General features: G+C 40.4%; 12 protein-coding genes across 12 annotated transcripts; 6 read left to right on the top strand and 6 right to left on the bottom strand.

Moving 5' to 3' along the window:
• Positions 1-651: 651 nt before the first annotated feature.
• On the bottom strand, positions 652-2,563 carry VCUG_00210 (phosphatidylserine decarboxylase). The gene has a single exon (XM_008075038.1). It carries the CDS (start codon positions 2,438-2,440, stop codon positions 893-895), a length of 1,548 nt encoding a protein of 515 aa, XP_008073229.1. The 5' UTR covers positions 2,441-2,563; the 3' UTR covers positions 652-892.
• Positions 2,564-5,414: 2,851 nt separating this feature from the next.
• VCUG_00211 (uncharacterized protein) lies at positions 5,415-5,831 on the bottom strand (the record flags this gene model as incomplete). The annotated part of the gene is made up of 1 exon (XM_008075039.1): positions 5,415-5,831. The coding sequence occupies one exon, from the start codon at positions 5,829-5,831 to the stop codon at positions 5,415-5,417; it is 417 nt and encodes a 138-aa protein (XP_008073230.1).
• Positions 5,832-7,260: 1,429 nt separating this feature from the next.
• Positions 7,261-7,762, bottom strand: VCUG_00212 (uncharacterized protein). Its single transcript, XM_008075040.1, has one exon. The coding sequence runs from the start codon at positions 7,731-7,733 to the stop codon at positions 7,296-7,298; it is 438 nt and encodes a 145-aa protein (XP_008073231.1). The 5' UTR covers positions 7,734-7,762; the 3' UTR covers positions 7,261-7,295.
• Positions 7,763-9,669: 1,907 nt separating this feature from the next.
• On the bottom strand, positions 9,670-10,527 carry VCUG_00213 (uncharacterized protein; the record flags this gene model as incomplete). The annotated part of the gene is made up of 1 exon (XM_008075041.1): positions 9,670-10,527. One exon carries the CDS (start codon positions 10,525-10,527, stop codon positions 9,670-9,672), a length of 858 nt encoding a protein of 285 aa, XP_008073232.1.
• Positions 10,528-11,266: 739 nt separating this feature from the next.
• VCUG_00214 (uncharacterized protein) lies at positions 11,267-12,130 on the top strand (the record flags this gene model as incomplete). The annotated part of the gene is made up of 1 exon (XM_008075042.1): positions 11,267-12,130. The coding sequence occupies one exon, from the start codon at positions 11,267-11,269 to the stop codon at positions 12,128-12,130; it is 864 nt and encodes a 287-aa protein (XP_008073233.1).
• A 1,779-nt stretch (positions 12,131-13,909) lies between these two features.
• Positions 13,910-15,250, top strand: VCUG_00215 (uncharacterized protein). The gene has a single exon (XM_008075043.1). It carries the CDS (start codon positions 14,074-14,076, stop codon positions 14,953-14,955), a length of 882 nt encoding a protein of 293 aa, XP_008073234.1. The 5' UTR covers positions 13,910-14,073; the 3' UTR covers positions 14,956-15,250.
• Positions 15,251-16,136: 886 nt separating this feature from the next.
• Positions 16,137-17,168, top strand: VCUG_00216 (uncharacterized protein). Its single transcript, XM_008075044.1, has one exon. The coding sequence runs from the start codon at positions 16,203-16,205 to the stop codon at positions 17,013-17,015; it is 813 nt and encodes a 270-aa protein (XP_008073235.1). The 5' UTR covers positions 16,137-16,202; the 3' UTR covers positions 17,016-17,168.
• A 406-nt stretch (positions 17,169-17,574) lies between these two features.
• Positions 17,575-18,552, top strand: VCUG_00217 (uncharacterized protein; the record flags this gene model as incomplete). Its single annotated transcript, XM_008075045.1, has 1 exon — positions 17,575-18,552. The coding sequence occupies one exon, from the start codon at positions 17,575-17,577 to the stop codon at positions 18,550-18,552; it is 978 nt and encodes a 325-aa protein (XP_008073236.1).
• Positions 18,553-19,735: 1,183 nt separating this feature from the next.
• Positions 19,736-20,957, top strand: VCUG_00218 (uncharacterized protein; the record flags this gene model as incomplete). Its single annotated transcript, XM_008075046.1, has 1 exon — positions 19,736-20,957. One exon carries the CDS (start codon positions 19,736-19,738, stop codon positions 20,813-20,815), a length of 1,080 nt encoding a protein of 359 aa, XP_008073237.1. The 3' UTR covers positions 20,816-20,957.
• A 950-nt stretch (positions 20,958-21,907) lies between these two features.
• On the bottom strand, positions 21,908-22,459 carry VCUG_00219 (uncharacterized protein). The gene has a single exon (XM_008075047.1). It carries the CDS (start codon positions 22,446-22,448, stop codon positions 22,008-22,010), a length of 441 nt encoding a protein of 146 aa, XP_008073238.1. The 5' UTR covers positions 22,449-22,459; the 3' UTR covers positions 21,908-22,007.
• Positions 22,460-23,023: 564 nt separating this feature from the next.
• Positions 23,024-23,744, top strand: VCUG_00220 (uncharacterized protein). Its single transcript, XM_008075048.1, has one exon. The coding sequence runs from the start codon at positions 23,120-23,122 to the stop codon at positions 23,738-23,740; it is 621 nt and encodes a 206-aa protein (XP_008073239.1). The 5' UTR covers positions 23,024-23,119; the 3' UTR covers positions 23,741-23,744.
• A 541-nt stretch (positions 23,745-24,285) lies between these two features.
• Positions 24,286-25,547, bottom strand: VCUG_00221 (uncharacterized protein). The gene has a single exon (XM_008075049.1). The coding sequence runs from the start codon at positions 24,981-24,983 to the stop codon at positions 24,300-24,302; it is 684 nt and encodes a 227-aa protein (XP_008073240.1). The 5' UTR covers positions 24,984-25,547; the 3' UTR covers positions 24,286-24,299.
• Positions 25,548-26,720: the final 1,173 nt, after the last annotated feature.

Below are 26,720 nucleotides of genomic sequence, written 5' to 3' on the forward strand. Positions count from 1 at the left end.
GGGCAAATTATTTGCTCTTGTATTTCACAAAGCCATGAATGAAAGGCCAGTGACCACGGTCGGTCCCAATGGACCAAAAAGTATGTTTTTTAGATATTGCGAAAACAAATAAACGTACTTTTAGCAAAAAATATTGTGCTATTTAGAGAACTACAGGAAGCAAAAATGTTCTGCTGTATGGCGGTCAAAACTGCGCAAAGCGTACGCGAAGGTAATGTAAACTAAACGATGTGCTCGTAACGAAAAAAATATAGAACATTTCACTACGTTTCACTCTACAAAAGAACTAGCTGCTTGTAAAATCACGTACACTACACTATCGTTCGACAGCCATACACTGCTATACTCATCGATTTCGAACGCCGTTTGCACCGAGGTACGTAGATTATCACATTTCTCTCACACAAACTAGTCATTTTCCGACAAAAGGTCAAACCCTCCCCTTTATCGGCCGAGAGCAGCGCACCTCATAATAATACAGTCCACACAAGATAACACTATTCTATCCACGAATGGTGAAATAAATGGGAAACCTGGTCATTCATCGATACGCCGCTCAAAAATCTCGCAATTAAACTGTAGCGCATTATGAAAGTTCCCAATTAGAGGCGAACATCAAATAACACCATGTGTCATAAACCATTGGTCTCATTTCAGATCAAAATATTTAATTTAAGCAAAAAAATTATTTTGTTTAGTAATACTACACACACAGTCTGCTCCGTTTTCTTTTTTTGATAAAACTTGTGAACTGTTCTGCTATAGGAATTGCATTATTTAACATACCAGCCATCAATTTGAAGGCCAATCTTTTCATGTCCACAAAAAACATCATTTACGGCAGAGTGCCTAACACAGCTATAATTAATGCGATATTACCGCTCGTGCATTGCTATAAACAATCTCCTTTGTTGGTCACATCTTCTTTCTTATTAAATGCAAGGGTATTTCCCACATTCACGTATGTTTCTATCTGTGCATTCGAATTAATTTGTATCTCCTTCCTGATATCCAACTCCTTCTCACACAGCAGAACAATCGTACTGCCACCCATTTGGAAATACCCAATCTCCTGCATCACTTCAACCTCTGTGCCAACCGTCACGCTAAGCTTGATTGAGCCTACCATGGTGGCACCAACAGCAACCGCGTATACGTTGCCAAATAACTCGGATTCAATGAGAATAATCACGCGTTTGTTCTGCGTAAACACATTTGATCGCTCAACACTAATGGGATTCACGGTCAGATAGTCCCCGTCAATCTCCTTGATCATTTTCACACACCCTTTTACAGGTGAGTGAAACCTGTGGTAATCTTGTGCTGCCAGTCTACAAATTATCAATGTACCAAGGCTTATCTTGTGTTGCTTTTGGCCATTCATCGCCTCACATCGGTGCTGGCAGCCGCACCTGTACCTCTGTTCAACACCTATATCAGATAATTTTTCATCATCAATGTATTCGTCGCTCGAGTCACCTGAACGACTGAGCTGTTTCTTCATGTCTGCACCCAGCGTATCACTGATGCATGCGCTAAGAACATCTCTTCCATTATTCAGCATATGTTTTGTGCGTGTTGCCTTATTGCTTCCGTTGAGAAACACATCCAAGCAAAACTTTGTGCCTTTAATCCAGAACCTGGTCGACTCCTCAACAGTTTCAAACGCTATGACCCTGCAATCCGATGGCGAGCACAGGGCCAGCGCATTTTCAGCAACACGTGCTCCACGCTTAAATCTCCTGCAGAAAAAATCGTTAAAACAGGCATACTTTTCTTCTTCGATCTCGCTGAGATCGATATCGAAAAAGTTTATGAAGTCTTTGATGTATTTCACCGATTTTTTATCGAAGTACACCCGGCTAGCACGCTCTGTCATCTTTCTGCACATCGTTTTGTAGAATATGTTGGAGGACAATGACTCATTGTATATATAAATCAGAAATATTTTGAAAAATGTCGGCATTTTCTCTTCGATCACCGTCCCATTGAGTGTTTTTACAAATATTTTTGCTGACTGGTAGTTATTTAGAAAAAAACCGGTAAAGATGTTGAAAAAACGCGATTTGTACGCTAATTTGATGTTCTTTAGGTAATTTTCTGCCGTGAACACAACAATATTCATATTGAACGGCAATTTCATGATAACCTTCTTGATCATTCTTGGATGAGAAAAGTGTTTAAAATCAAGAATCATCGCCTCAATGTTCGGATACTCGATAGTTTTGATGTGTTTTTTCATAATCAGTCCGTTTTTGTACGCCAGAACGCTCAAAGGTCCTTTATAGCTTCGCCTAATGAATACTTTGATCTCACCCGATGATCCTATGGTCACCATTGAATCACCGCTGCCAGTTTTGATGTACAGTACAGACGGCTGATCGAATAAAACGCGAAATCGAGCAGAAAATATCACTATCGGAACATCAACATATGACATCTCCAGATTCTTTTCTTCGTTGGTCGTATTTCTGAGGGATCGATATCATTTTTTTTGAAAAAATCGTTATTGTTCGGAAAAATGAAACAAAAATGTTTCACATTTATTCTGAACCAACGTATTTTGGTTATCTGAAAATGGAATATATGATCTGATAATGATAGAACTTGTTTACGTAGAACATAGCGTACTCAACCTTGAAATACAATCGATAAACCGCCAATGAGATAAAATGATTTAGGATTAAATGCCGAAAACTGGGGATAAATCCAGTTCATATAACAATAAAGTTTCAAAGGCATCACAGATCGGTAACAAATTCGGTTGATGAAGATCAGGGCTGTGTTAAAGCATATTAATGTGATAATTAGATTACATAATCGTATAAATGTTTATAGGACCTATGTTTTTGCACTCAGCGTTCTTATATTTCAAGATTAAGCTAGACTATCAGTATCTAAAGAATGCTTGTAAGGAGCTTTGTGTCCAGGCATGGTATATCCATCTAAGTATCTGCCATATATAAGATTCGGTGCAACCCGATTACCAAATTTGATGAAACTAAACCTGCAAATCATGTTCTTCAAATCCTGCTTTGCTGTAGATAGCATTTTTGTCCCATCAAGAGATCAACAAGATTGTTGCTTCGTATCGCTTTGTTCATTAAATGTCGCATATCAATAGCTATTGGCACTATACTTGCTCGATATCGGGTCAAGCACGGCAAACATTCTGGAATTAAAATATCTCCCATGACAACTCGGTAAAAAGGTATTGAGTAGGATTTATAAGTTTTTGTTTCGATCAATTGAAAATATATACACGTACTTTACATGAGGGCTGCAGCCGTGAGTAGAATAATAGTTTAAAAATAGAAGCATTAAGCTGTGCTCTCACTGCTATTCCAAAAATTTATCGTGTTTGTTACATTTTTGAACTATAACAATGATTTACACCTCATAAATGGTGCTACTTCAGCTTTCTGGGAATGGTGCCGCGAAAATTCGGACTTTGACATTTTATGATCAGGGTGCTACACAACTTTTAAGCCGAACAGAATGATGTGTAAACTGGTTTAGAATGTGTTTCTGTAGTTGAAAACACTTAATGGCTCCGATATAGATTACCTACAGAACAAGAATCATTAACAAAATAATGTTAAATATTCTCATTTGGTGCATATTCTTTCTTAAAATAAACGACATATAAAGAACCAGCCAAGCACACTCGATGATGCATGTGAAATTGTGACTGCTCTGAATGCAATCGCTTCCGCCTCAAACTCCTCAACCATGGTATAGCAGCCTGATAGCTGCACTTTCATAACATGAATGGCTGTATGACATCCTCAAGAACGTTTTTCTCCAGCTATAACGTAGATAGTGTGGTAAGTGTTCATGATAATGAATTCATTTTATCTTTTATACGTACCTCTTGATTTGAAATTGATAGGTGGATGTCTAGTTGATCATATAGCGGCATAATTGGATGCAGTTATTCGTATTTTTTCCTAAATGTAAGGATCAAAGCTTTGAAGTGCAAATGAGCAATTGTTTGACCTCGAATTCAGTAAAAGGTAATATCCTAAAAAATATATTTGTGAAAGATGCCTTATATGGTGTTGAAAGCATCAATAAATGATTATTGCACCAAATATTGATTGTCAAATAAATCGAATCACGTATCGCTGTAAAGTGTAGCTAAAATGTTAAGTAAAAACCTTCCTTTCTTAATGATCTCTTATAGGTTCGATTTGACAAAATGAACAATTATCAGCGTATTCGAATTGTAAAGATAGCAATTCTTAGTTAATGAAAGAAGTGATGGCATAACATTAGGTAGAAGGAAGAATAGTTGATTTTTACATAAAGCCTGTTCAACCAAAAATATAGAATTGAGTGTATGTACGTAAACGTGATGTATACGGTATGTGATTGGTTTTTAATCTGTTTGTTCTTTTTCAGAGCATGATTGACTGAACTCTTAAATCAAGAGACAAGTGGTTTAACGGTTCTATCAATAAAAAATGTCATCAACGGATCAGTTTCGAACTAAAACGTATTTTATTTGTTATTGTGTTGCTTTAATTGGCATTTTACTATAAATTAAACGTATTTATGTTATGCTGACTCGTTTCATATTGTCACTTACACGTAGTTTCTTGTTACTACGCCCTAAACATAAAATCGTGGAAATGGCAAAATGGAAAGACTTATGAAGCGAATTGGTGACTATAAAAGCTCTTTAATACCAAAAAGAGTTACAAATCGGGTCATACTCACTATTTTATGGGAATGATAGGTTTATTGATCACTAGAATAATTATTTACGCAGGTAGTTCCTACTTCTCGTTTTAATGAATTGAAAACAATGGCCGCAAAACGGTTCAAGCTAGCTCGCAATATTAAACTTTGCTACGAATTCGAGGATGTAACTTTGTCAAAAGGCTTTTCGCGGTAGAAAAAAGAGGCAAATGGAACCTTGCTAATCGATTTACTCAGTTAGTCCTTTTCCGAAGTTCTGATAATCCCAATAGGCGTAAGCAATAAAAAAGAAGTCGCATACCCAGACTATTCCGTGATAAACACCATAGAAACAAATTAGAAAGGTGACTTACATTTGAACTGACACATTTCTTCCGGTTACAATCACGGCATAGAAGTATATACTTGTGACCAAACTAGAAGCTATAAATTTCGATACAATAGTTATTATACGTATTGAAGCTATTTCATACTTGTATGTCAACTGTATTATAACGGCATTGGCAATGATCAGCCACGAAGATGCATTTCTGATGATAGTATACGCGGTTTCAAGATCACCAACGGCGCTAAACGAAATATATACCGTGAAACTGTAGTATTGCGCAAATGTTGCCACTCTGAATTTCTGTCTCATCTTAAAAATTTCAAAATTAAAAAACTAACTTACCAAGTAAATGTGGTGCCATTCGGGTTTTCTTGAAATAATATCAAGAAAACTCCGGTCCTGCTGATTTGATAACCAAGCAATTGTAAATGATTTCCAGACCAGTCAAGGTAGGGATTGGCAAGATGACAAAAACTTCCGGGTAGCTAATGTTCTCCAATTCATCTAGTATCAGCGTTATTATTAGGAAGAATTCGAGTGACAATATGAGATTGAACACTTTCATCTGGTATATGTTTTTACTCAGCAGTGCATGGCAGATAAAAAACCAACCAAGAATATTTGATGACGCCAAAGTAATGGCAATTGCTCTTAGGATTGCCAGCTCACCTTGGAAGTTCGCAAATGCGTCGTGATAGAAAGCGGCAAAAAATAGCACCTTAATTCCATGTATCACAGTGTAACATATCCTGGTGCGCTGTTCACCCGCTATTATGTGGTACTTTCGATAGTTGTCCATATAATCGAGTTAGTCGTGGTTTATATAGTTAAACTTTAATTTACTGCTGACAGTAGACATCTGGTCAAAAGTGATTTACTTAACAGCGTAATTAAGACAGATTGCTCTATTTGACGAGATGAAAAATTTGGCACTGTCTCAAAATACTGATCTTGTTATTGTTTTGAGCTTCCATTTGTTAAAACATTGGCAGATAATGTCATATGAGTGAAGAATTACTAGAATGGAGCAAGCTAAAACGTTCAGTCTTACAACATAAGAGCAGGTTTATATCATTGGACATTCTAATTTTACGAGAATAACTTCTATCATTTTTTATATTAAGAGGTGTTAAATATGACGCTAAGTCGATTTCTTGATGAATACTACGAATTAAAATTAATTTATAGCATGACATATTTCAAGGAGTAGAAAGTGCAACGAAAAAAGGTTTTACTACCTAAAATGCTTAGCTGGTCGGAATAGGAAACATTCATTGATTCACAATTCATTTGAAACGTAGCTTATTCTTAGAATTTACACTCGAATTGCATGTACATTACAGACTAATAGGTAAAATAAACCTGCGCTGGCAATATCATCCAACAAAAACTATCAATACATCATACAAAACCGAAAAAATTGCATTTTTGATATTTCCTGGGCTAACATGTTGGTTTTTCTTCGATTTCCAAAACATGCTATTTATTGGCACTGCCATTTTTTTACCATTTAATTGATAAATATTTATTGACAATGTTAATTTAAAAAGTCTGTTCGTAATATAAGATGGAATCAATGGCCGAGAGTTCAACATTTTTATTTTACTTTCCTACTGCTACACCTCAAAGCACTCAAATATTCGTTTACATATTGCCGGTTATTTCTACTCCAGAGCATATACAAGGATTGTATTGTATGCACTATGATAACCTGAATCAAAATGGTTTGGTGCAAGTTGATCAACACCACCTTTGCCCTGGCAAGTTTTGTCGAAACATGTTGTAGAAAAATGCCGAGAGCAGCACAGCTTTTGTACACCGTTATTTAGTATCAAAACATAGTATTGATACGTTCAAAACCATAGTTGTTAAAATGGCTTGTAGTAAAAGCGCATTTATCGGATCTGAACGTATTTGGCAAGTGTGCAAAGACCTGAAAATGCGAACTTGCTATCTTGGCGGTAGTTTACCGGTAGAAAAGAAAAATGAGAATATTTCAGGATTATAGATCGTGGTTTCATGAAAAAAGACAATCTTGCTAGCTGAGTGCTATGAATTGTTCAACACCAAACAATAAAACTACGAACAGCGACACGATGTGAAAAACATACAATAAGGAAACACTGATGATAGAATGCTGACTAAAACTTGATTCTGCCATACGAGTGACCATGCACTCAGTACACGTGAAAACATGTATTCTGTGACAAATACAGCACATTCGGAGGTGAACATCAAATAAAATTTATTTAAATACCACGATTTAAAGATCTTCTCTTTCTCTTCTACCTTCTTCTTTCATTTTTTCTTCTTGTTCTTTCTCTTCTTCCTCAGATTTCTCTTCATCCTTCACTTTAACCTCATGATCAACATTTCCAGACTGAAATTTTGACTGCATCGCCGTCAACGCCTCCAAAAGCTGTCGTAGCTCTTCCGTCGGATCAGACTGTTCTTCCTTCTTAATCTCACCCTCCTCACTTGCCTTCTTGTATTTAGCTTTTATTTTCTCATATTCGGTCGTAGCCCTCTTCACGGCATCATCCTTCAGGCTGACCAGGTAGACTACCGACCGCGAGTAATAGTCCTTAGCTGTCTGCACAATGTCGGAAAGACGCTTCCTGTAATCGCATTTCTCCTGTGTTTGTGTGGCACAGTGTAGCGCCAGCAAGAAAAAAAATATGTGCGTCAGCTTCACTTTCATCTCTTTGGTAGGGGGTAAAAAAAGATTTTCTGAAATCTGTTAGAAGAATTTTTTGAGGGGAAAATAATTTTAAAAATGGTCTTCGATGAGCAGCTTGTGGCTGGTTCAAGCTCTTTCATAACATGGTAACAGAGAGTTGAAGTGAAACACACGAATAAGTATTGTGTATCAATTCATCTGGGCCGGCTAATTGGTGCGGAGCTCTAACGAGTAACGAGCCGTTTAATTATCCTTTATTGCGATCAAATGCGGTTGTGCCAGGAAAGAGGTGAAAAAAATAAACGAGCGGGCTGATGCATCTGTCCGACTGACATTCCGTGTTTTTGCATATCTAACATGCCTTCGGCATCGGATTAGTGGAAGGAATTTAGCCGTGTGCACGGTTCTATCAAATATGGAACTGGGATGAAGGAAACGAAATAACCGGTCGGGCTGAAAACATAATACCTGCGTGTATTCAGACATTTGCTGTTTTAATTTTGATTCGAAATCATTTAGCGAATATAAACTGTTCATTTGCCTGAGGCACGAATAAAAATTATCGTTTGTCCCTGTAAAACGTAAGATCATTCGTTTGTCCCTGCAAAACGTAAGATCATGGTTTGAAACCCAATCTCCAAATACTACCAAGCGCCGGCCAAATACATTATTAACATGTAACAGTATATTCTATGCATGCTGTATCATGCCAATAAACATATTTCCATCGCAGAAATTTCTAAAATGTTTTAATCTGTTGATGTTGAAGAGCTAACTGATACCATAAATCAAGTGTTTGCTTGCACCTGATTTACGTTATCAGAGTACTTGTCGTATTGAAATGGTGTTAACACTTGTGATATAGCTTATGTATCTTAATAGTATCCAATTTCTCGTTCATATCATATTCCTTTTGTTACAAAAGCATATTTGTTTATCTTCTCATGCCACAACACCTAAGCAACACGCTGTAATTTCTCTTAAAGTTTTAGCTTCATAATTTTTCTTTTTCTGTTCCCTCCACAGATGAAAATTCAGTACGAAGAGGATTCATCAAATTCGATCGAAATAAACGACCCAGTAAATTACGATTTGGCGCTAGGTATCGCACTCTCGGAAAGTTTACATCGCAATGTAATTTCAACTCCTGTAATCGTTAAGAAAAGGGTTGAAGAGCGGTTAGATAGATTGCTACGTGAGAACTAACGATAAGGTGTTTATAATACGGAAATTGCTAGCAATGTGCTGCGTAGTGTTTATTGTAATCGATCGGTTACGAGCAATATGGAAGATTATCATTTGATGGTGATTTGGACCAAGAAATGAACGAGCATGGTGGACAATAACCGATTGGAGAATCGTATTGAGCAGCTTTGGAGTGAAAAATGTAAAAGTGTTGGTCAAAAAGGCGACATTACTATCCCTCTATCTCAATATTAGTAAAATATCTTTCTCAGGCAGCAATTTACGTGATTCGATCGAATCGCCCAGGACTCCGTTCATTGTACTGCAGCACATTTTCCAAGAAAAAAAATTAGTAAAAAATCCGAATGTTTATAAGCAATGTTACGGTTAGTAAGCAGTGCTGAATCCCTTCTCAACATAGTTCCCTATTCAACACCCATAGATGCTAAATATCCGGTAAAAAACTATTGATCAAAATTTTGAAGTGCAATATTGCACAAACGAGTCTATGATCCGTGATAGTGTTCGTATTATTGATGAAGTTTTTGTATTAAACATGCTGTTTATTAACTTTGATTAAACTACGGTCGCATACGCCAATTGCGATTTATGTACAATGCCTCCTCGTCATTTTTCCAATTATTAAAAGAATCACAATTTAAACTACAATCGTAGTAAACGCTCTGCGACACCATATGATTACTCCATAAGACAGAAGTATAAAACACAACTTCTTTCACGCCAAGTTCAAACATAGTTAGATGTGCATTCCTTAACATATCTCATCCCATGTGTCTTCCGAACTTTCATCTGACAACACACCATCGTGGCCTGAGAATTGGTTTAGAACAAAATCGATCATCCGCTTATAAAACTTGGTTCTCTTTGGTTTGGGCATTGCAGGTTTTTCGCATTTGTCACCAAAAGTTTCACCAGATGTGTTCTCAGAGGATGTTTTGTGTTCTTCATCAAGGATTTTACCAGACATGTCTTCAGAGAACGTTTTCGACTCTTTAGAATAGGTGAAAATTTCTATAAATGGAGATTTATCTGCGTTCTCCTTCCATTTTACATATTTTTTGGTACTATACGTATCTTTAAAACTTGATCTAATCAACGTATTTTGCACATATCTGTACTTATGATTCTTGAACCGTTTCAGTTCAACACCGATCTTCTCTGTGCTATTTTCCGACAGATCAAAAGACTCATGACCAAAATTACTCCGAAAAAATGTCTTGAATTGTTTGCAAAGGCTGAGAGAAGCATGTCCGGAATGCATCGACTCGCTTTGAACGGCAGGTTCTATGCGTGTTGGATTAACTTTCTTCGTTTTCGATACCCAACAAGAATTTTTTGGGTTCTGAACTTGATTATTGTCGAGCTCTTTACCACTACTCGCAGTGTTTATTACATGATAAGTATAAAGGCGCGAAAACGAGCGCAAAGGGTTAGATTCAGCACATGAATTGCCACTATTTCCAATTTCACACTTCTCCTTCTTTCCATCGCTCTGCATCATCTCGTCTAATTCTTCTTCATTTCCTCCGAACGATATGCGTCGAACATGACCCGGAAGTGCGTTCATGTGCACGATCTGCTCAGCAAGCAATATCAAAATGGAGTGCATCGTGTGACGGCGTCCATTCAACTCCTTTATTTATATTTTGATACTGCAGATAAGAGCAAATTGTGCAGTAAAAGGCACATACAACGGTACATACTGAACATGAAAAGAGATAAAAACACAGCATCTTAGTTTTGTAGCCTTCAGGGAATAAATGATACAGCCAATTGGTGTAATGCTCAGTGGAGAAAAGAAAAATAAAATATTTTTAGTGAACCAAACTTTATTTACCGACGAGCAAGCAACAATCAAGACAAAATGCCGAAATCTTCACAAAAGCACGCATTCTCATCAAAATAAATATAATCAGTAAAAAATATTCTTGTGAATGCAATTATCCTTACCACACATCCAAACCTGTCATATCAGTGAATAACAGAACGATCAGCTAGCCATATTTGGTAATGTTCATCTCCAACAATCGTTTTCATGCTAATTACACTGCAAACCATGTGCACATGATAAAACATATTTGAACATTTGTTAATGACACGAATATCACTCCGTTTCAATACTTTTTTTAAAAGATATTCTCACACCTGTCATTAACTGAGTGAGAAAGCGTGTTGTGTTGAACACAAGATTTGTACGGGACTGGAGGTGTTCATGTACCCGGTTCAATTATGAGAATCATTAGAGCGTACATGCTAAAATTAGAACATCACCGAAATGTTCACTGCTAATCGTTTTTATTTCATTTAAATCTGGTAACTGATCGAATTAGCGCTGTCAAACGTTATACATGTCGCCAATTACAAATTTCTTCAATTCCAAAGATATAAATAAAATAATTTTTGTGAATGATATGCGCTCATTTTTATATATTGTGATTTGTTATTGTGGATTGTACAGCAGGATTAAAGCATGTATATCCGGAAAAGGGACAAACAAAAAGCGTGATTCTGTCCGAGAATCGGTAGTGCCGCAGCACGCTAAGGTATACGGCAAGTACTTTTCTGGCAACCGGGGCGAAAGAATGCATCGCATATGCTCATCAGACTCACTCAATAATCCCAATGCATCAGAATCAATGTCTGAGATTGCAGTCCACCCGTGGCGTGCCAATGAAACTACCTCTAGTAACAGAGCATATGGGGCGCAACAGGGAGCATCAGGATCGTATAATACAGCGAGTTCGGGGCGAAATTCGCAATCACGAATACGTTGTGAGGTAGCTACAGCTCGTGAAGGTGATTATGACAATCTTTCGCGCTCAAGACTCTACCAAAGCGCCACTGATAAGAGCATACTATCACGAGTGGATGAAGAACCAGCTCAAAACCTTCGTCAACATGAGCACGAAATACCCGAAGAAGCATCTAATCGTTGTGAAACAGGCAAAAAACGTGATGATATGGGGACAATGTGTAAGAATTGCCACCAGCGTTCAGCTTATTGTACTATATTCACGCAAAAGAAAGGAGAACCGCTGATTGAGACTACCCGACAAAACAAAACGCCCATAAAAAGTACGTGTGATGATGAGTTGCAAACTCTACAGGCACTGCAACGACGTATAGATCAGAAAATGAGAAGTTTAGAAGAAGAGATTAATAGCATACATAGCAAGTTAGATAGACGTAAAAAAAACGATAAACGAATGTAAGGCAAATATTACGTGGCGAAGAACTATTTTGGACGAAACAAATACCAAAATAGTGCAGAATCACGGTATTCATCATAATTATCCGTATGGTGACAAAGCAAGTCAATGCAAATCAAACGAACAAATGCAAATCGATGCCATAACTAGGGATTTGTTTGAATTTTATTCGTTTTTATGTAAAAACCTTGAAAAAAGTAAAGAAATAAGAATGCTTCTTGAAGAACAGTTTGATCGAATAATTCTTGACCATAACACGTCTGTGAACAGTAGAATGCCATATAATAATTCATACTGGGTGTGATTCTTGTGGTTTAATACCAAAACTGTTCGTAACCAATTCAATTAAAGTGAGTGATTTGTTCGGTATGTGAGTGTTTTTCAGGTTTAAGACGGTGTATTAAGTCAAAGGCAACGCGCTTTATAGAAACGGTGCCATATCAAATCATTACTTCGCTGTGTTATAGCAGATAACTAACTTACCGTAGTACCGTTAACGTTTGATCAGGAATAGATCACAGGAACTGCACGAAGTAGAAGGTGTAATCAGCTTTGGTCACATAAACTAAATTTAATGGCAAAATTTCTCACCAGGGCAAAATACGACCTGTTCTGTGACGGCACCTATAATAATTTGTTGTTGTGGTTGGATGAATAAATGAACTGCTTTTGGTAAAAAGGGAATAATCCTGAGGTACAAATCGTTCTTTTGCTGAGCTAATCACTGTGGTCCGTATGAGTAACTACGTACCAATCGTGTTGTTCCATTACTTGGCACGAGTTACAAGCTTAAATGCTGTTCCGATTCCTTTCAATCACAACCTATAAAAACACGCGTATCAATTTCTACTGACCGGTCAAAAATTCAATCTATTTCTATCTTGGCAAGTGTTGTCATTGCTGATGTGCATGATGCTCTCCATAAGATCTAAGCTGATTATTTTCGAACGCTTTTGGATGGCACAACCTCTCGGCCTTCCTTCACGCACTTGGTGCAACGAACCAATGCTTACCAGTTGATTGCAGAATACCAAGGAGCTTGTAAGTGTACCTACTAGGTGTGCATTAAAAACAGCTTTTCGATCCTCGATGTAATTTCCTGAAGTAATTGATATTTATGCTAAATTCAACGGAATACTCATTATTTAGGAGGTGTCAACAATAAAAGTACTGCAAACACGAGCAGCAACACCAAAACTGGATCATTGGTCTGATGAATAAAATATTTGTTAAAAAGAGAACTTTATGTAAAAACTGCTATGTGAATGCTGTGTAACGCGTGAACAAACGAAGAATAGGATACACAACTGAATAAAATAGTCTTTTAGATAAAAATGTTGGTCATTTGCTATGAGTGCGCTATAAAACGGCTCAACTCTCTATGACCGGTCAGGGCAAAAATTTTTTACACATCAAAATTGTAAAAATTTTGCTGTGATTGTATCGGGCATACAACACGGGTTTTACGCGTGTGAATGCCTTTCAAGTGAAAATCTTTTCATGAACATTTTTATTCCTGCACGACACATTGCCGCTTTCTATTGGTTTACTTTGCATTAACGTAATGTTCACGACTTTTATTTGCTCAAGGTTGATGATATTCACAAAAAGACGTTCCTTTGGATGACCGTGAGTGTCGAATGACGAGTGCTGTCGACCAAAATTTTTGTCTTAGAGATCAATAAAATATTACAGGTTGAGGAAATGTGCTGTGTACGTGAAACATGATCTGTACCAGTAAGAGTAAAAATATTTTGGCGCGGTGTTGGAGCGTTCTGCACCCAACGCTCTGCTCTGCTGTAGTCAAAGCGTGCACGCTGAATAGCTTGTGCAGCTGTCACAGGTAATGCTGTAATTTTTCCCAAATCATCCTTTGATTCGTGCCCTTTATCGCATCAGTTCTTCTATAAACGTCTTTATGACATTTTCCCCCTTAAAAGCGGAAAATGAAGATCACCGTCCACGAGGACCATGTGCGCATTCTGAAAGAGCGGGCCGAACAGCAGCGGAAAGACACCGACATCCTTCTGAGGTACACACCCGCACAACTCACCGACATACTTGCAGTCGATCTTTACTTCCTTCTCAACGTGCAAGAATATAGAAGAATTCCTATTCCGTCAAACGTTCTATTTTTGCGCTACAGGGAGCGTATAGTCCGATATCACCCGAACTATCACGACGATCGCGTGTTCATGGCCATACGAAACGGCTACGAAATACTGAAAAGCACCTTTTGGAAGAAAAAGTACGACGACTATTTCGTTGATGAGATTTGCGTGGAGGACAAAAACTACGGCGCAGAGTTCTACGAATTCTTTGGCAGATATTTCGAGAACATGCGAGTTTTTGCGAAGGGTGAGGCGCCTGTGCTCGGCGACCCGGGCACGCCGTTGGAACAGGTCGAAAGATTCTACGCTTTTTGGAAGAATTTTGAGAGCACGAGGAGCTTTGACTTCATTGCGTATCATCCGGAATACGAGAAGATGAGCAGCTTTGAGAGGAGCAATCACGATAGCAAGTACAGAAAGGAGAAGAAGACGCTCTTCAATCAGCATGTGATCGAGGTGCGCAGTAGTGCTGCGGTGTGCCAGCGCAATGATCCGAGAATAAAAAGAGAAAAGGTTTTCGTGGATCCCTCGCTGGTGTGCAACGGCTGGTCCGAGAACGATGTTGTCCTGCTCAAGAGACTCACAAAAAAGTACCGGGCCGGCAACATAGTTGACTGGAAGAGGGTTGTGAGGGATTTCAAAATGGAAAACGGAGCGAGAAAGAGCATGAAGGATCTTCTGGTCAAGAACACGCAGATTGAGAGACTGTGCAAGTGAATAGCGTGCATAGGCGGTCTTTACACTAAATTTCTTTTCTATTTAAGTGTTTGTCGTGCTCAGCACGTTACTTTGTTGTACAATCTGTTCCTTAGGATGTGGTGCAACTCCCTGCTCAACTGTTGTGAGCCTGTCGATTGCTGTTGTGTGTGCGATAGCTGAGGAACCGTACGATCGAAGTAGAGCGCTACTACCAATACGCGATCTCTTGGGCGTTTTTTAATCGTTCATTGCAGCCCGTTTCACTACCTCGTCAGGCCATCGATTTGCAATTTAAATTAAATTTACTTATCACTTCAATTTTTCGTTGCCACCTGTCCGCTGTGGATGTGATAGAATGCACGGAATGTATGATATATCCGGGCCGCTCCTCGCTACATGACGGCTGCATCACCACACGCAATTAAACGGCCCAGTTACTCACACAAAGCCAATTCTTCTGCATTCTAGGTATATTTTATTTGTGGGACATACGATGAGCACTAAGATCCTTGTTACGTTTGTTACTCAGAGCGGGTTAATATATCCGTTGTTCTAATCTTTTTGCAGGTCCTTAATACGCATTATAGACAATCCCATCCGTTGTTCTAATCTTTTTGCAGGTCCTTAATACGCATTATAGACAATCCCATCCGTTGTTCTAATCTTTTTGCAGGTCCTTAATACGCATTATAGACAATCATTGCAACTACCGGGTGTATTAAAGCTCACAAAGCCATTTTTATCTTTTTTGTGCTTCAATGGGGCATTTGTACTATTCGTTTAGCAAATACACGCATGAGAACGCGTATTGGTACCAGATACAGCCTTTTACCGTCTATTATCCGAATAAAAATTTCGCAATCGTTGTGTGTCTGTTCATACCGCAGTTTTCCTCTGTTTATTCCGCTGGTGCCTCTTCTCTATTTGTCAGCTCTCGCCTTACTACTCAATCGTAGCACTCAGTCAAAGTTTACTACTTAAAGCCCTTGGCGTACTTCTTTGTTCACCAAAACTTGTTTATCCATCTCTCCTCAAAGTGCGCCCAGCAACTCGTTAATAACCCAGAAAATAACAAAAATACATTTGTGCACAGCCCACTACAACACACCTGTTGAGCTGTCTTACCGTGCATAGCACCTGAATAACCGGCTGTTTATGAAGATTATCGCTCCTAATTCCTCTAGCTGCGCAGAAAAACCCTTTTTCCGGATTGGAGCACCGTGTTCCCTCCGATCAAAAAATATTCTACTGTAGCCCCTCAACACATGCTCGCAGACTTTCACCAAACAATAAAAAAATCCTTGGCAGAGAAAGACAAGTCCCTGCACCTCAAAAAACTGTTCCTATATCTGGAAAAAGATCCTTTATCCTCATACGAGTTCTGGTCGGTGGATGAAATACCGTTTCTTATACTGCAAGAACTTACGACACCTTTTTCGCAGCTATCGCTGCCCGAGATAGAAAACAAGTCATTTGCCGATGTTATCACGGTCCTAAACATTCTGCAGATCATTGTTACCGATAAGAACGTAAGAGAGGACTTCCTGAACGCACAGTATCCGTTCTACATTTACCCGTACCTGAACACCAACAGCCTAAACAACCAATTCGAAAGTCTGAGAATTGCTGGATTAGGAGTGATCGGCCAGCTGCTAAAGGATGATGATAAGAAGACAGCATTGTACCTCCAGAACACAGAGATAGTGCCGCTCACACTCAAGATCATGGATATTGGCAGTGTAGTATCAAAGAAGATAGCAACGTACATTTTTCTCAAGATAATAGGAAGCGATGAGGGACTGGAATACGCGTGCCAGACATTCGAACGGTTCATTGCAATCAGCGTGATCCTTAACTCGATGGTCATGCAGCTGCTTGAGAACATGGACAAAAACTTGCTCAAGAGCGTGCTGCGCTGCTATGTCAGACTGGTCAACCAGGACAATGTGCGGATAAGCTACGCTTCCAAGCCACCAGAAGCGTTGTACAGCCGGGAGATGGCAAAGATAATTGAGGATGACAAGGACATACGTGAGCTATTCTCTCTCTTCAAAAAAATTATTAATAACTCCCATTAAGAGCAGGCCGCACGGCGTAAATTGTATACAAGGCGTGTGATACCATGCAATTCTTATTAAATCGTGTTTAGTTGCTGACAATTTCACAGTTTGATCGTCATCTTTAGCGATCGCCGCTCAGAACGGCACTGTGTTTGCAGAATGGCACGGTATTACCGCGTTCAAACTGTTTTTTGCTGGAAGTACTTTTATTCACCACCTAAGGACCGATTCATAGCATGGCATGACACAACTAAATCAACACACTCCTATCAACATGTTCTGGACTGAATCGATGTAGATCACATCTCGGTTTGTATCTCTGTGACACCGCCATGCCCAATATAACCAGACCAGCAAAGATAAATGAGCATCAGATCAAAAATTAATACAAGGCACTAATTTTAGGGGCCAATTTCACCTCACTGTCCTTAACAATCATACCATCCAATCCAGATCGCGTTCGTCTAAGTTTCCGTACGGTTACCAATTTATTCAATTCTCGTATGTCATGCACAAAGCTGTTCATTAAATTTATTTCAAAGAGTTTAAACCAAGATTAATTTTAGAATCTGCATAAATGGTGCATACGCTTACAAAATTGGTGGTGGAGACAACGAAAAGGGCAAATCTAAAAACTAAGCTTATTGGTACGATCGTATCTCTGAACACGCAGTACGACAGATCGACGATGATATGTGAGGGGTACATCGACAAGACAAGGCACCTCTCAGGCACATTTCTTGTGGCAGAGAGCACAAGAATTAGGGCGTATAGGGGCAAAGCCTGTCTTTTCTATGATTTGGTGGTCGACGTTGCGGTAAAGTACCAAATACTTGACCATTTCTTCCAGACAAGCCGCTACAAAAAAGTGGCCAGGTACATGGGAATTAGCAGAACCGTGATGCTGCACGGTCCAGCCGGAACCGGTAAAAGTACGCTCTGCAGAGCCGTTGCCGATAAAATAGCAGTGCGCACCAAAAAACGCATAAAGATCGTAGAGGTGCGCTGCACACACTATGTGTCAAAATTTTACGGTGAAAGCGGTCAAAAACTAAGCGAGCTGTTCAAAAATCTGGACAGAAACACCGTGGTGATAATTGATGAAGTGGAGAGTCTGCTCGTGAGCAGAGACAGGATCTGTGCGAGAAACGAGCCGCTAGACAGCATACGCATTGTGAATACGTTTCTTGTCAATTTGGACGTGAGCGGGTGTTTCTTCCTGTGTACCACAAACTTTCTTGAGGTGGTTGACAGGGCGTTCGTTGATAGAATGGATCTGGTGATACGGCTGTGCTATCCCCGCGTGCAGCACATCTATCGGATTATTCTGAATGTTTTGCACGTGCTCATGCTCAGGAATATACTTCAATTTGAAATACTGCCAAATTACAGCCAGGCAGTTAACACAGAAAGCAAAATACTTTTGATCAGTCGGTCCGTAGGAACGGTAAGTGCAAGAAGAATCAAAAAAATGATTTTTAATGCAATGGGCACGGGTGTACGAACTGCTGATGATCTTTTGGACAGACTAGAACGGCTTGTTACGAGGGAGTAACAGCCTGAATGGGTAGCCTTGTTCTATCGAAAGTCTCCTATTGATCAATCACCACTGCTTAAAGGATGAATGGCGGCAGTGTATAATACGCATTGCTCAGGATTGTTGATTTTGAAGGGTCCACAGCAATTGGGCCCGGTTGCCGTACCCAAAGCGCTGCTCGTAATCAACTTATTGGTCCATAGGCATGCGTGGAGGTTGAAACCCTACGTCTTGCCATTACTCGTCCCATGAGGGGGTACTGGCCCTGTAACCGTACCATAGGCTGCACTTTCTATTGCAGCATTATTCCCAGAAAAGTTGTTACGGAGTGCGATGCATACACCAAGAAGTACTTTGAACATTTATAATCTATGAACAGCTCCACCTCATGTTAAATTTCGGCTCCTCGTCATCGATAGGTTGGTGCTCATGCACAGGATACAAAGATTGATCTGTGAACATCCACACGAACATGTTGATAAAAAGATTGGTTATGGAAAGGTGAGCTACGTGTTATCAGCGTTGGTTCTTTCTTATAAAAGTGCTCAGCACTGGAATCGATGTAGGTGAAGGAGGACCCTTCCATGATGCCTTGCCTGTAAATGAGTGTTTACCGGATACATTGCTCTCAAAACAGGTGCAGTGGTGCGGACAAAGATTTGCGGACCGCCTGTGATAGGAGTCGTATGGATCGGAGGCTAGTGGCAGCAATAGGTCCTAGCGGTTCAGAAGAATGTGCTGTATGAGGAGATAAATAAACATACTTTCTGTGAAGAAAACAGTGACAGAAAGAAAAGACGGGATGGTTACACGTTATTTGAATACTCCGTGATCGTTATGACGAATCAGTTTAATTCTGATATATTAATTTTAAATTGAGCTTGGCAGCTGCACGTGGCAGGCCATGCGCACTAAGAAAGGTTTCTAGGGTTGAGGTGCTTTTCTTCCACCATCAAAAGCAATAATGTACGCATCAATCAACGGACTTATTAACGTGCAGTGATTTGAGTGTGCCCGGAATGGTAAATTAATTTATTATTGATGTTTATGAATTCACCACTTAGGCAGGTAAATATCGTGTTTTGGTGATTGGAAGGTTCATTGGTGCTGTGCTCGTTCGATATTCGAGCAGTTGTTTGGTTGATCTGGCAGGTCACGCCTTTTTTTACCGCCGTTAAAACAAGCGAACAGATTTCTGCCCATGACCAAGGAACACAAGTTTTGGGAGACTCAGCCCGTTGCGATCAACGCATCTAACGAGAGCATTGCAGTGCTAAAGAACGTACGGAAGACGCCTTTCGAACTTCCTTTCGGCCTAAGATTCGTTTGTGCGCGGCCTGACGAGTACAAGGATATTTACGAGTTTCTGTACAGCAATTACATCGAGGATGGCACCGATTCGTTCCGTCTCGTTTATTCATACGACTTTCTCTGCTGGGAGTTCCGAGGAAAGCGCACGTGTGCGGATTACTGCGTTCTGGTCAAGGACGATGAAAAAATCGTAGGATTTATATTTGCGAAGGAACATGACGTAGTTATCAATGGCAACAAGCTTGTGATAGTATCGGTAAATTACCTGTGTATACATAAAACGCTAAGGGGAAAGAATTTGGCGCCTGTGATGATCAAGGAGATACAGCGACGCGTCAATCTGAAAGGGATTAGTAGCGCAATTTTCACGGGAGCTATGAATCTGCCGTTCTCGATCTGCAGGGTGCAGTACTGGCACAAAATACTTGATTGTGAGTACTTGATGAGCTGCAACTACGTGAACTACTTCGTGAGCTATGAGCGGTGCATCAGCAAAAGATGTCGGCGGGCACATTCCGGTGATCTTGCCGAGATAGAAAGGCTGAATGGTGAGTTATCCTCGTTCGCGCTGTTTGAAAAGTTTGATAGCGATTTACTTGCGTGCGATGAAAGTATCATGCAGTTTTATGTGCTTGAGGACTGTGACACGGGCGGTACGCGTCAGAACACGCTGCAAGCGTTCGGCTCATTCTATTTTCTGAACTCGCTTGCCACTAAGAGTGGGAAGGAAATGAAAGCGGTGTGTCTCATGCACCTTGTAGGTCCTGCAAAAGAGGTACTGCTCAGAGAAATGATAGATATAGCGTACGAGCAGGGTGCACATGTGTTCAATGCGCTGGGAGTTGCAGGCAGAGAGAGCATGTTTGATGATTTAGGATTTCTCCGCGGAACCGGGTGGCTCAACTACTATCTCTTCAATTACAGTACGCTGCCGATGGTTGGTAGCGAGGTCAGCCTGATACTTTTCTGAGAGCGGACGGAAAAGATTCAGAGGAAAGCGGATGATTTGAATTTGATCGGTGTGCATGGCACGTTCACGCGTGTTACGCAAGCATTTGAATGCCGAGTACCTCGTTTTTGAATCTTTTTAGTTAAAAGACTGTTTTGCGCCACTCATCTAGCGGTCTATTTTCGCTTCTCTTGCGGTTTGACCGCCTGGTACGCATTTATGCGCTGCCGAAAGGGTAAATACGCTTTACACGTGTTGAACACATCAAGCAGTTCATCGCCAAAAGTTCGGTGATATGCTTCAGTCACTCGATTCGTAGTTAGCGGTAGTTATAGGCGTAGAGGTTGTTTTGCATTGCGTATGGCCTATGCCTGCTGAGTGACAATTTGTTCGTGGCAGTGAATATTAAAGCGAAGTTTCATCAATTTACTGTGATATAAAGCGTTTGATATGATTCTATCCTGAAAGAAACATTAATCCTGGTCACGGTCATTCACTTACCGTGTTTTATATCTCTTTGTTGCATCACCACGATCTTCCATCCATTCTAGTTCTACTAAGCATAACAACCCCATAACCTATGTAATTCAACAAATAATTCTCTACAATCACACCAATTGCAACCATCTGTTGGGCATGATTCGTTGCCTTGCTTGCTAATCGTTCGCTGTGAAGGCACTAAAGGAAAAAAGCTTTCAGCCACAATTAATTTCAGCCACAATTAATTTTAGCCACGAACAATTTTAGCCACGAACAATTTCAGCCACGAACAATTTCAGCCACGAACAGTTCTTGAACTCTTATCACCTGTTCAACGGCATTTACACTGACACACGTGCTGTGAACACGGAAGTGTGTTAGAGGCGTTTAATTACGTTTATGAACTTGCGGATGGTTCATGACAGCTCAAAATACGTTTTTAAATTTCTCGTTGCCCCTCTACGATGTACACCAAGAGGAAAAGAAAGTTTTTTCAAAAGGAGGAGATAGCATTTGATGAGGCATCGCGCCAGGCATTCCTCAACACCTACAGAGGATCAAAGAAGAAGAAAGCAGGGAAGGCTGGAAACAGAAACAAGATTGACAAGAGGAAAAGACGGGTAGAAAAAAGGAGGGAGCTGCTGGACAAAATGGACACAATGCGTGGGTAGTGATAGCACAGTTTATCTATGTTCGTTTTGTTGCACGTTCTACACGCTTAGCCAGCACTATTCTACACGCTGTTTGCACCGATTTTCTGCTTGAGCGGCACTTTTATATAAAACTTGCTTAAAATGACGATTATGTCTCCTTCAATTGCATCTGCCTCGTACTCTGTTATGATGTGGAACCTGAATTTGAGCTTTACGGTCTTCTCGCCCGCAATTTTCCTGCCTTTGAACCGGCTATCACCATAGATAGCCTCGGTCAATTCAACAACGTTCAAGTTCATCCGCAGATCGTTCAAAAACACGTCAAAGGGTGTGTCGTTGCTGACGGTCATCCGTGTTTCTAGGTACCCGTCCACGATGTCCATTGCCGTAATCTCGATTGCAACGTTTTTCAGGAGATACAACATAAAACCTACCAAGTACAAGAACACGAGCAGTGAGAGCGCTATGGCAATTTTTAGAAGCTTTTTGTGGTTCTTGAAGAGAAGCAGTAAGAATAGCATCGTGTATCGGCAGTTGTTTGTTTTTAACAGATTAATTCGTGAGATGATAAATACGATCACGAATGCATCAAAGATCTTGCGCTCTGTTCAAGAAATAAGAGTAGTCAAGATTATTGCCACTGCATGTGAACGTTAGCAAGGATCTCTCCGGCAGCGGAATGTACAATTTTTGAATGTCACTTCATATTTTCAACAATGTTTAGTGCGCTTTTTATCTTGGCACTTTTTGCACGTGGACCCGCCATTATCAGAACACCCGTCTTCTGATACGCAGCTGCTTCTTCGTTAAAATTACGTTTTTTAGTCCGTACTTATTCATTTGCTCGTCATGTTTCACCGTAGCAATTGTTGTGCATGAAAATATAATGAAACGTATTTACAGCGAAAAAGGCGGTTGATGCCCACGATTTAGCCATTACACATCGTTTACCGAGGGCACAATACCAGTACAAAATGCACGGTGCATCTCTTCAAGAACAATAACATTTTAATTTATAGCATCGTCTATCTCATCCTATATGACAGGTCGTGGCACATGTTCATACCAAATGCGGTTCGTTATTCGGAAGGATTGCTGTGACACGGCGGCGCAATATGACGGAGGAGCGAAAGGCATATAAGCTAATGAAGCGCAGCTCACTCGTAATTCCTTGAGAAATTCTTTCAACCCCATGGAGAAGTTTTCAAATTTTAACGATCCAATCACAGGGCAAAATCCTTTCGCTCCTTTGCCATTCAAAAGACCGGTGCTGTCTCGTCTACTACACCTTGTTTACCGTGTGCCGCTGCTTCTTCTGTTTTTAATCGGTATAAACACCGTGCCCCTGCTCATCAAGATCAAGTGTCACGGGAAACCGGCTAAAAAAATGGTATCAAACTCAGTAACGGTGTTCGACGCGTTCGTTCTCCGCTACTTGTTTCCCGGCCATGCACAGTTCCACGACGTGAACGCGTTTATGGTCTACGAAGGAGCGGCCATCCTTTTCATCGAAGAATGCGCCAGCAATGGAAGAATGGTAACCAGGTTCAAGGCCGATGTGTCGTGCAATGGTGCCATTTACATGAAGTACTGCAACGAGTGCGTGTATGTCCTGGGAAGCAAATCGGTATTTTACTGGCGATTCTTGATGTGCAAAGGTTCCCTCACCGTAAATGTTTATGAACTGAGACATAGCGGTGAGTATGCAAGGATTACAGGCGTGGCGAGAAGCGTGCTCGGCGCACAGGATAAAAAGAAGTTTGGGGTGGCGATGAACAGAAAGAGGAGAAGCTTAATAAAGCAGTGTAGATGAGGAAATGGCATTGGCAGGACAGCGATGGCTGTCAAATACATTTTTTCTCGTTTGTGTTCCCATATCATGCTTTTTAGGTCCAAATGAGCAATTTCTGGTTTGTTCGTGTTTAAGATTACACATCAGCACGTCGTGTCGTGTAGATCACACCTATCATGTGGAGTAGCGCATCATTTTTGCACCTCAAGATTTAGCGCTTGCATTTCCAAGACATAACTGATGTGCTACGGATGGTCATTTTGCGCTGATAAAGTAGGAAATCGAGGCAAACTCGCCAAATGAACGAACAACGCTTTAGCAATCATGCTGGGAGACATGCTTGTTAAACGCACTCCCCTTCAATCCTATGTACCAGGTATGTATCCATGCATCATTTATTCACGCCGAAAAAGACATTCACATTCCAGCTTTCCCATCAAAACCGCACCATGCACAGCATCGTGTCCCGAAATGACAATCACAGGCAAAATTTGGCGCAAACTCGAACAGCGTGGTAATACGGAAAACCGTGTAAGAGCCCGTGGTAGAAAGCACCAAATGCAAAAACTGACAAATAATTTTACTTTACCGTTTCTAACGCCGCTGCTGCCTCCTTAGAGAAAGTTGCCATGGCCCTGCACGCTCTTCTGATAACTTCTGACACTCCCTTTCCGCCTACATATCCTTTCATCTCCTCCTTCACAAGGTTAGCCTCCTGGTTAAACTCTGTCTTCAAGTTGTCTAGATCTTCATTTCCAGGGCTCTTTTTCTTGTACATTTTCTCTAAATCGTACCTGAGATTGAGGACATTTGCACGCTTCTCATCAATCGTTCTACTGCTGTCCTGCAACTCCTTGATTTGCTTTATGATCTCCTCGTACTCTTCGTTCATTTTGATTTTTGCATCTTCCACAGCGCTAAATGCGTCCGAGTATTTCTCGGCGAGTGACTTGAGACTGTCGTTGCTCTGCACCTTCGCAATCTCCCGGCCAGTGAGCTCTGTCTCCTTATAAAAACTGCGCACCTCGAACGAGTCTTTTTTGACACGCCGACCCACCACTTCAATCGCACGCATTGCCGTTTTGTAAGCACGTCCGCCGTGCTCGTACGTCATGAAATGCAGGAAAGTGTTCTTCAAATTCTCCATCTTGTTTTTAACTATCCGGTAATCCTCCTCTGTTTTTTCGTATCCAGCGGGAAAATCCGCGTTTACGTAGTCGATCCGGTCAACTTTTCTGAGAAGATTCTTGAAACGAGACTGCATTTGAACCGTAGGGGTAATTTTTTTGCAATTTTGTAGTTTTTTTACCGCGAACCTATCAGAAAAAAAGGGTTGTGGGTTAAATCGTGGACTACAAAATACCTGATTGGACAGCACAAAGAAAATAAATGGCAGAGCGGCTCGCTTTTATAGTGGAACAGAAGGAGTAGCTGAGAGGGGAAAGAAAGCCGCAATGGCGTATGTATCGGATGAAACTCATTCTTGGTCTGTCAACTACACCGAACGATAGGCTTTATTGCCTCATGTTAGGGGTTCAATCATGTGGTTGTGTATTATTGGCCATGGCATATTTTCACAGCGTCTGAAGGCTGGCACGCTAGTTTTTATTTAGCAGGTCACGATAAGTTAAAACGTACTGCTAGATATGCTTGTTCCGCGATTGCTGCTCTGATAAAAGTTGTTTGACTTAGGGTGTTCAACAAATGAAGGCGTTGCGGTGATAACACAAGAATGAAGTGTAAAGCAGAAGAACATGCGGAGACACTCCTCGTTTGTGGGCCAAAACATCTATTGATGCGGAGGCACTCCTCGTTTGTGGGACAAAACATCTATTGATGCGGAGGCACTCCTCGTTTGTGGGCCAAAACATCTATTGATGCGGAGGCACTCCTCGTTTGTGGGCCAAAACATCTATTGATGCGGAGGCACTCCTCGTTTGTGGGCCAAAACATCTATTGATGCGGAGGCACTCCTCGTTTGTGGGACAAAACATCTATTGATGCGGAGGCACTCCTCGTTTGTGGGCCAAAACATCTATTGATGTGGAGGCACTCCTCGTTTGTGGGCCAAAACATCTATTGATGTGGAGGCACTCCTCGTTTGTGGGCCAAAACATCTATTGATGCGGAGGCACTCCTACCACGTGGGCCGATAATGATCTTCTGATTATTGATCGGGATAAATTGCGCAACATGTCTTGATAAGTGATAGAAAGTTTTGGTGCAATAACGAACAGAAAGGCATTTATGGTAAATTGAACCAAATTAGTAGTTCGCCACTTTGGAGCCACTCAGCACAACCGTAAATCCTGTTCTCCCTTCATCATACAGCACTGTCACGGCTCTCATTCATTAAGTACGCTTAACAAAATACAAATGTTTCAGTCTAACTTTATCCGGTAAATGCTATTTAACATTAGTAGCGCTACTTCCGTTTATAGATCGAGACGCAGACTTGATCATCTCTCCAACGAGAATCAATGCTTCTCCTGATTTATTATTTTATTGATCGGTACGAGCTAAAGAATTGATTTGCAGCTGATAATCACGTTTTTTGATGCTTGTGTAGATGAAAGCTGAATTTAGACGGGACTCAAAATGAAATACCGTAAATTTCTCATTGCAGACAAATATGTGGTTTTTACCGTTTGATAAATTAACTTCGTTTGACATTGTGTAGATAATTGTAGTAAGAATTTCCTATCACGGCATAAAAATTTTTAACTTGTTGTTGCACGCAAGAATGCGTAAAAAACGTCTTTTTTTCTGTTGACCAGTTTTCACTTGCTTTTTATCACGTTAAAGCAACGAAAGCATACGCTTGGAACTAGGAAAACTGGTGAACACAAAAAGGTGTTTACAGTTTGATCCATGAACAGGGGGTACAAATCAGAACATGTTGCGGCCAATCCTCATTTCCCGGTAACAGCTCAAGGTAAACCAGTTTATGTCATAGTTAATTTAATTAGATATCCAGAAAAACTTTTAGAACAAAGTAGGA

Source organism: Vavraia culicis (genome assembly GCF_000192795.1).
Source record: "Vavraia culicis subsp. floridensis unplaced genomic scaffold supercont1.2, whole genome shotgun sequence".
NCBI lineage: Eukaryota > Fungi > Microsporidia > Pleistophoridae > Vavraia > Vavraia culicis.

Excerpts from the sequence above, each read along its gene's own strand:
- VCUG_00221 (XM_008075049.1), bottom strand. The coding sequence starts at position 24,983 with ATGCAGTCTCGTTTCAAGAATCTTCTCAGAAAAGTTGACCGGATCGAC.
- VCUG_00210 (XM_008075038.1), bottom strand. The coding sequence starts at position 2,440 with ATGTCATATGTTGATGTTCCGATAGTGATATTTTCTGCTCGATTTCGC.
- VCUG_00216 (XM_008075044.1), top strand. The coding sequence starts at position 16,203 with ATGCTCGCAGACTTTCACCAAACAATAAAAAAATCCTTGGCAGAGAAA.
- VCUG_00220 (XM_008075048.1), top strand. The coding sequence starts at position 23,120 with ATGGAGAAGTTTTCAAATTTTAACGATCCAATCACAGGGCAAAATCCT.
- VCUG_00219 (XM_008075047.1), bottom strand. The coding sequence starts at position 22,448 with ATGCTATTCTTACTGCTTCTCTTCAAGAACCACAAAAAGCTTCTAAAA.
- VCUG_00215 (XM_008075043.1), top strand. The coding sequence starts at position 14,074 with ATGAAGATCACCGTCCACGAGGACCATGTGCGCATTCTGAAAGAGCGG.
- VCUG_00212 (XM_008075040.1), bottom strand. The coding sequence starts at position 7,733 with ATGAAAGTGAAGCTGACGCACATATTTTTTTTCTTGCTGGCGCTACAC.